This window comes from Hypanus sabinus, chromosome 18 (assembly GCF_030144855.1).
Source record: "Hypanus sabinus isolate sHypSab1 chromosome 18, sHypSab1.hap1, whole genome shotgun sequence".
Classification (NCBI taxonomy): Eukaryota; Metazoa; Chordata; class Chondrichthyes; order Myliobatiformes; family Dasyatidae; genus Hypanus; species Hypanus sabinus.
This window is the reverse complement of record NC_082723.1, coordinates 695,764-704,792: the sequence shown is the minus strand read 5'-3', so window position 1 is coordinate 704,792 and position 9,029 is coordinate 695,764. Positions and strand designations below refer to the sequence as shown.

Genomic DNA, 9,029 nt, shown 5'->3' with positions numbered 1-9,029 from the left:
CCAGCGGGAACAGCACAGGGACATCACATACCATGAGCTGTAGTCTTGTTCAGCAGCTTCAGCTGCAGCACCTTGTTCAGAACCATCTGAAAATCCAAACAAACAACACCCACCACCTTTCTTATTTCACCAAAGAATTCAGAGAGATTTGTCTGGAAAGAGGAAAAACATGCCGTTTTGGCCGTACAGGGGAGGATTTAAAAGGACTGTCATGGAACAGAATCACTGGCAGGGTCCAGCTGGCCGGAGTTGACTCTTTACTGTGCACTAGGTGTGTTATAAATTCACTTAAGTACCAGAGACAGAGTTTAAAAAAAACTGATTTATTTGTCGCAGATCCAGAATATTAAACTCCAGTCACGTTAAAGGTGAATGTGCAGCAGAAGAAACTCCTCCCATGCCCAGTGACCAGGGTGCAGAACTGGGTGTGGTGAGCAGCAGCAATAATTGCAGAGTTCAGCAGCGACAGTCACCCTCGAAATTGCATTCAGCAATGGTGATGGACAAATATCCAGCATGCAGCTCATTGAAACTTTCTCCCCAGTGTGATCCCGGTAGAGTGTCACAAGTATAACATGCTGCAAGGTTTCAATGCTCATGGAATGGCCTCTCTGTAATGTTTCACTGCTGAGGTAATGGTTTCTCTGTAGCAGCAATGTTTAGGTTAAGACTAGATATAAGAGGGATTTGGAGTGCGGGGCTATCCAACGAGAGAAACGTTCTTTCCTGCGAGTCTAGAAGAGAGAATTTGTGGTCTTTCGCTAGGGAGAGATGAGAAGACGTGAATGGAGAGAGTGGGCCATTTTACTTTGTTTACTTTACTAACCCTATAGTCAAAGTATGAATTAGAAAGAAAATTGTTTAATCGCATATTGTGTAATGTTTGTAATTTTGGGGAAATGATTTGTAACAGGGGACACATCACACACCATCCACCCAAACGAGATTTCACAAGTTTAGCTGGGCTGGGGGCTATCACCACTACATTAAGCTGCTAGCAGAAGCGAGAGTTACATAAGCCGAGATGACTAAGTGAATCACTTCCCACAATCGCAGCAGGTGAATGGCCTCTCCAGTTTGAAGTCAATGATGCACATTTGGTTGATTTGGCTGAGAGAATCTCTTCCTAAAGTCTGAGCAGTCTGAGCAGTCTACCCACTGTGAACTCGCTGGTGTCTCTGTAGTTGAGATGACCAAGTGAATCCCTTCCAGCAGTCCGAGCAGGTGAACGGCTGCTCCCTGGTGTGAACTTGCTGATGTACCTTCAGTTGAGATGACTGAGTGAATCCCTTCCCACAGTCTGAGCAGGTGAACGGCCTTTCTCCAGTGTGAACTCGCTGATGTACCCTCAGTTGGGATGAGCAAGTGAATCCCTTCCCACAGTCTGAGCAGGTGAATGGCCTCTCCCCAGTGTGAACTCTCTGATGTACCTTCAGTTGAGATGAGCAAGTGAATCCCTTCCCACAGTCTGAGCAGGTGAATGGCCTCTCCCCAGTGTGAACTCGCTGATGTACCTTCAGTTCAGATGACTGAGTGAATCCTTTCCCACAGTATGAGCAGGTGAACGGCCTCTCGCCAGTGTGACCTCGTTGATGTACCTTCAGTTGGGATGAGCAAGGGAATCCCTTCCCACAGTCTGAGCAGGTGAACGGCCTCTCTCCAGAGTGATGTCGCTGATGTACCTTCAGTTGAGATGAGCAAGGGAATCCCTTCCCGCAGTCTGAGCAGCTGAACGGCCTCTCTGCAGTGTGAAGTCGCTGATGTACCTTCAGTTGAGATGAGCAAGGGAATCCCTTCCCACAGTCTGAGCAGGTGAATGGCCGCTCCCTTGTGTGAACTCGTTGATGAGTCATCAGGTAAGACGACCGAATGAATCCCTTCCCACATTCTGAGCAAGTGAAAGGCCTCTCGCCAGTGTGAACTTGCTGATGTGTCTTCAGGTTAGATGAGCAAATGAATCCTTTCCCACAGTCTGAGCAGGTGAACGGCCGCTCCCCGGTGTGAACTCGCTGGTGTTTCATTAGGGAGGATGACTGAGTGAATCCTGTCCCACAGTATGAGCAGGTGAATGGCCTCTCTCCAGTGTGAACTCTCTGATGTACCTTCAGTTGAGATGACCAAGTGAATCCCTTCCCACAGACTGAGCAGGAGAACAGCCTCTCTCCAGTGTGAACTAGCTGGTGTACCATTAGGTCAGATGACCGAGTGAATCCCTTCCCACAGTCTGAGCAGGTGAACGACCTCTCTCCAGTGTGAACTCGCTGATGTACCTTCAGGTTAGATGGGCAAGTGAATCCCCTCCCACAGTCTGAGCAGGTGAACGGCCTGTCCCCGGTGTGAACTCACTGGTGAGCCATTATGTCTGATGACCAACTTCTGCCCAGTGTGAACTGACTGGTGTGTCCACAAGTGGGAAGACCATCTGAATCCCTTCTCACACACAGAACAGGGGAATGGCCTTGTCCCAGTCTGAACTTGCTGATGTACCTTAAGTTGAGATGACCAACTGAATCCATTCCCACTGTCTGAGCAGGTGACTGGGCTCCCCCATGTAAAATAACGGGCGTGCCAGTCTGTCAGATGATCGAGAGAATCCCTCCCCACAGTCTGAGTAGGAAGGAAGATGAAGTGAATCCCTTGCTCCACTTCTTAAATATCTGGTCAGAGACAGCAAAACTGGCATGATCTGTTTGAGATTCCAGTAGACAAATTCCTCATCATTTTCAACCTGTAAAAAGATTTAATAAATCCATCAATGGGTGGAGGACAACATTTCAGGTGAGATCACTTGACTCGTCAAGGTGTGATATGGCTTCACACCGTTACAGTGAAGTTCAACCCAAGTTGGAGGGAGAAGTCATTTTCTAACTGGGTGCAGTGCTGGTATCTGGAATGACCCTCAAATTCTCTGATGCTCCTCCTGTCTCTATGAGAATGGAGCATTTCTGCCATCTCCAATCTGTGACCTGGCTCAGTTTGACTCTCTCCCTTGTTATTATTCCCTGTTCCCACTGAGCTGCCTGGGTGCCTGGCCCCACAGTAACTGAAACACTCTCACACAAATAGCCCGTACAGCATTCCAAGCACCCACCACTCTCTGTGTAAAAAAACTAACCCTTGACATCTCCTCGGTATCTATTTCCAAGTACCTTAAAACTATGCCCCTCGTGTTAGCCACTTTAGACCTGGGGGAAAAAGCCTCTGGCGATACACACGATCAATACCTCTCATCATCTTTTCACCTAAAATATGCTCTAAACATAAATAAGGGAATCATACATTGCTTTGAGGTTTTCATAGAAGTATTCAAAATTATTAGAGTACAGATGAGGTAAATGCAAGCAGCATTTTTCACTGAGGTTGGGTGGGATGATAACCAGAGGTCATGGGTAAGTGGTGAAGGTGAAAATTTAACGGGAGCATTTGGAAAAGATCTTCACTGAAATGGTTGTGAGAGTGTGGAATGAGATGCCAGCACCAGTGGTGAATATGAGCTCGGTTTCACCATTTTGATGAAGTTTGGATGGGAGCCTGGATGGTAGGGTTATGGAAGGCGATGGTCCCGGTGCAGGTAGTTGCATTAGAAGCTTAAATGTTTTTTCAGCATTGACTAGATGGGCCAAGTAGCCTGTTTCCATACTGAACTGCTCCAGGTTCCTGTGACAGAGAAGCTGGACAAACTTGTTTGGAAGGGAAAAGGTCGGAGTGACAACGGAGCAGCAATGGCTGGAGTTTCTGGGAGCAATTCGGGAGCTGAGTGATCGATACATCCCAAAGAAGTGAAAGCATTGGAAATGCAGGAGGACACAACTGTGGCTAAAATGAGAAGCCAAAGCCAAACAGAGGGCAAACAAAAGAGCAAAATCTATTGGTAAGCTTTTGGAAACCAACAGAAGACAACAACAAAAAATTATATGAGCTCAGTGCGTGGAAACATGATATTGTAGACATTAATGAGTCTTGGTAGCACCCAACAGTCTGAAGCATTTAGAGGAACTAAATATCCAGGCCTCAATATCTCTTAAAAACCCAGGTTCCCTGCACCAGTTACCTTTCAACTTTTATTTTGACAGGCACATACATCCTCAAAATTTCACTTCTGAAGACCTCCCACTTACCAAGTACTCCTTTGCCAGAAAACACCCTGTCCCAAACCATACTTGTCAGATCCTTTCTGATACCACAGAATTGAGCTTTCTCCAATTGAGAATCTTAAGCCGTAATCCAGACCTCTCTTTTTCCATATTTACTTTGAATCTCAGTGATCACTAATTTCTGCAACCAGCTCTGGATTATTTCCTAACAGATTATTGCACACTTCTACGTCGGGAATCCTACGTACTGATTAAGGGCACATTTGACAAACTCTACCCCATCTAGTCCTTTTACAGTATGGGAGTCCCAGACAATATGTGGAAAGTTAAAATCACTTATTGAGTCAACCTTTGTTTCTTGGCATGGTCTGCGATCTCTCTGGAAATTTGTTCTTCTAAATCCCTCAGACTGTTGGGTGCAACCAACTCCCAATAATGGCTACAATATCATAATGCCCTGTCCTCAGCTCATCTGGCTTTCCTACGACGCTTCTTGCATTGTGACGTACACAGCTCAGCGCATTCATCGCACCATGCTGAACCATTTGATTGCTGACTCTATCTGAGTTCTGAACAACATCTGACTGGTGTCAAGAAAACAACAACTCCCTCATTGTCACAAAAACAAAGGAGCTGATTGTGGACGACAGGAGGAATGGAGGCAGACGTCAATCAACCTGGGGTTAAGATGGTGAACAGCTTTAAGTTCCTCAACATAAACATCACCAAGGATCTCAAATGGTCTGGACATAACAGCTGTGTTTTTCACCTCAGATGGTTGAAGAAGTTTGGTATAGTCCCCAAATCCTAAGAGCTTTCTACAGGGAGACAATTGAGAGCATCTTGACTGGCTGCATCACTGCCTGGTACAGGAACTGTACTTCCCTTAATTGCAGGAACCTGCAGAGAGTGGTGCAGACAGCCCATCACATATGTAAATGTGAACTTCCCATGTTTTGTGAAAAGAATAAAGTGAACTCATGAAAAAGATAATGAACTGATTGTGGTGTGGGTATTGTTCTGGCGAATTTAAATTTACACCATGAAAAGTATTCCATTTGGATACATCACACCTTTGTGTGGCTACTCTCTTCTGTTGACTTCAAGAAATAGCAGAGAACTGTGGACTTCACTGAGCACATCATGGAATCAAGCCTCCCCTCCATGGACTCACTCTATACTTCCTGTTGTCTCAGTAAATCAGGCAACATAATTAAAGATTCCCAGAATTCCAGACCAGACATTCTCAATTCTCAACCACCCATCGGGTCGAAGATAAATGAAAACACAAAAACAGAAAACGTACCACTAGGGTCATTTTGCATTCTGCTGTTACAAGCAAACTGAATATTCCTCAGCATTATTCTTCAGTTTTCTTCTTGCATTAATAGGGTTATATACCTTGAAACATTGGCTGCACTTTGGCAAGTTGTAACAGTGGAATGGAGTCAATGAAAAAAATGCCCACCCACAATGAGAGGACGTGACACTGGATCTCACTCTCTTGTCTGAACGGAATAAAGATTAAACTGCACAACCATGAGAAACAAACCCACAGACGTAAGGTACCACATGCATGATGTCAGACCCCAGTGTAGCAAACCCATGCATGACATCAGGCACGTGGAGGGGGGAGGGAATGGGAGGGGATAGGGTTTTTGGTTCCGTGGCTCTCTTCCAGGGAAGGTGGGGCCTGTACAGAAGTGACCACAACAAGAGAGAAATTGAAGCTCTGAAGGCAGATAAGGCACCTGGACCTGATGGTTTACACACACAGTTCTGAAAGAGGTGGCCGGAGAGATTGTGCAGGCATTACTAATGATCCTTCAGCAATCAATAAATTCAGAAATGGCTCTGGATGACTGGAACATTGCAAAAGTCACTCCACTCTTCAAGAAGCAAGAGAGGCAGAAGAAAGGAAACTATAGGCCACTTAGACTGACAGTGGTTTGAAAGATGTTGGAGTCGATTGTTAAGGATGTGAGTTCAGGCTACTTGGAGGCACAAGATAAAATAGGCCAGAGTCAGCATTGTTTCCGCAAGGGAAAATCTTGCCCGATGAATTTGGTGGAATGCTTTGAGAAATAATAAGCAGGGTAGACAAATGAGAATTGGTTGATATTGTGCACTTGGATTTTCAGACCTTTGACAAGGTGCCACAAACGAGGCTCCTTAATGAGCTCTGAGCCTGGTTGGGTGGCGATGAGGAAGGAGCTGACCTCGGGTTTACATTGTTATGTGTGATGAGAAAACCATGGGGAGATGGGGTCCAGAGTTGGCCCCCCGTGAACTATGCTGCTAACGAGAGGGAGAGATAACGAAGGGGAGAGGCGCCATGCTGCACATGCTGATAATGAGAGAGACACAAGGATTTAAAATTATGGCTTCTTTGCTGATTGTTGACTTTACTTCCAAGGACTTTGCCTGCTTGAGTGAATCCTTGCTGACACAGCAGAGTGATGCCAGGTGCCTGCTGAGACAGGAGGGAGTGGCCAGTTTGATGGACATGATCAGTTGATGGATGGCTGGAACCCCGACAGGGGAGATAAAAGACGAGTCTGCTGAGACACAGGCAGACACGCCACTGGACACTGAACGAGTGTTGTGCACCCACAGGAAGGTGGGGGCTTGGAGGGTCGATTCGGGGGTATCGGTCCAAAGCTCACAGTGTGTGAAGGCAGGCCGGTGGGGGCTTGTGTGTGTGTGTCCTTCGTCGCCTGGGTGACAAGTCCAGCACTGAAGAACGGTCTAGCCAGGACCAGAAGGGTCATAATCGATGACCACAACAGCACAACAGAACGAGAAGAGAACGGAAGGTTTGCCTGCTGCAGCCGCTCATCTCTCGTTCGCTCTCTCTCTCTCCAACGTCACAACAGCAACTACCTCAACCCAAACTGAACTGAACTGAACTCCGCATTATCTGAAGAATATTCATTTACCCCTAGACTACGATAGAGCTCGGTTTTGATTCTTATTTCTACACTTCTGTATTTATCATTGCTGACCTGTTATATATGTATACGCATTTTTGATACTGTATTACTTTGTTTATTAATAAACACCTATAGTTACAGTAGCACCAGACTCCAACATATCATTCCGTTTCTCCTGGTTTGGTTACCCAGTAATGGGGTACGTGACAACGCAAATCGAAGGTCGGTTGCGGGGGAAAGGGCTGGGACAGAGCCAGACGGCTGGACAGTCTGGGCCTGGAATGTAGGATCAGTTAGTTGTAGTTCCCAAGCTGTGAGAGTGGATGTTGGTGACATTAATCTGTTTGTGTGTACGGGTGTGGGGTAAATGGTGGGAAAGTTGTAGGGCTACTGGCCGGTGGAGGGAGGTTGGGGATGTGAGTTATCAGACACAGTGCAACCCGGGAGGAAGGGTCCAAGGGCAGATTACGTTGTGAGCAAGGAAGGATCTGGTCCATTGCATCAGACAGCTTTCAGGAAGCAAAAAATCTCTCTTTATATTAATCCCTGTCTAATCTTGCTGCTACCATTGTGTTTGTCACAGAGCCCAGAGTCTGGGAACAGCTCGATGGTAGGAAGCAGATGGTGATGATGGGAGGCTGTTTATTGGAGTCAAGGCCCGTGCCTCCTGAAGCACCCCAGGGTAACACCCATTGATACATCATGAACTTCAGTAATCTGGTTGAGAATGTACAGGGTATGGGTAGTGAGTCTGCAGCAAGTAATTGCAAATAATTACTTCTTTTTTCAAGATAGTAAATATAAACACCCCTCTTTCCCTCTTCACACTCAGAACCGACCAAAACCTAATTCAGAAGTTCTAATTTCTTCAAGCAAACACTGAGGGAACGTGAGTGAGTTTAAAGAGCCGTAATATTGACAGCAGATTAGCAGATCTGGAGTGATTGCAACTGGGTCTGATAGAGGCATAACTGGTATTTCTGGGCACATTCAACTCGCTACAATTATTCCCTACCTTCCTTTGTACAGTTATGTGATGCCTAAAGGACCAGTGTTTGAGTAAATGAGACTCACCAAACTTTCTCCTGACTGAATCAATGGAAACTCTGAGTCAGAAGGGTTCTCTCCAGTTGGTTCTCTCAGTCCTCAGGCTGGTTCACGTGTTGCTGTTCCCTCGTCTTCAGTTGTGGTTTGCTTCTAGTTGTGGGTTTTTCATCCAATAAATCTCTTACCACAGGTGTAACTTTAACATGAGATATAAAGAAGCATGTTAACAATACAAAGGAGAACAAAATATTTCTGCTCACTGAAATATAAAAACTGAAGACAATTATAATAATCCCACTGAACAAATCTGTCCCTGCCACATCACAAAACCTGATATGGGATAGGAAGGAGTCATCATTCAGTCATGGTAAGACATAAGATGTAGGGACAGAATTAGGTGATTCGATCCATCGTGTCTGCTCCACCACTCAACCATGGCTCAGATTTATTCTGACACCATATTCCTGCCTTCCTCCTGGTACCCTGATGATACTTAGCAATCATGAGTATATTAATCCCTGTCATAAATATACCCAAATGGCAGCCGCAAACAACCTCTGTGGCAACAAATTCCACAGATCAGCCATCTTTTGGCTGAAGAAATTTTTCTCATCTCAGTTTTAAGGGGAAGCATCTTTACTCTGACACTGTGCTGTCAATCGCAGACTTTCCATCTAATGGAAACATCCTCTCCATGTCCACTGTATCCAGGCTTTTCAGCATTCGGTAGGCTTACTTCACCGTACATCCCTCCACCACCCCCACCATCCCGCATCACCATCCATCCGCGGACGGTGGGCACACACCAGGTGATCATGCGTCCAAAGCGGAGGGCGGAACAGATTTGCGGCGCACAGCCTCACGTGACCTGTTGGCGGGACTTCCATTTCAGTTCTGAGGAAATAGACAGCCTGGGCTCCTGGTTTGGATCGTTTAATGCAAACGATTCAGTGAA

At 46.0% G+C, this 9,029-nt stretch overlaps 1 protein-coding gene across 1 annotated transcript; it reads right to left on the bottom strand.

Moving 5' to 3' along the window:
- Positions 1–340: 340 nt before the first annotated feature.
- Positions 341–3,234, bottom strand: LOC132377455 (zinc finger protein 229-like). Its single transcript, XM_059943736.1, has 2 exons — positions 3,225–3,234; positions 341–2,341 (listed from the first exon to the last, which is right to left on the bottom strand). The coding sequence occupies exons 1-2, from the start codon at positions 3,232–3,234 to the stop codon at positions 1,152–1,154; spliced, it is 1,200 nt and encodes a 399-aa protein (XP_059799719.1). The 3' UTR covers positions 341–1,151.
- Between the last annotated feature and the right edge of the window lie 5,795 nt (positions 3,235–9,029).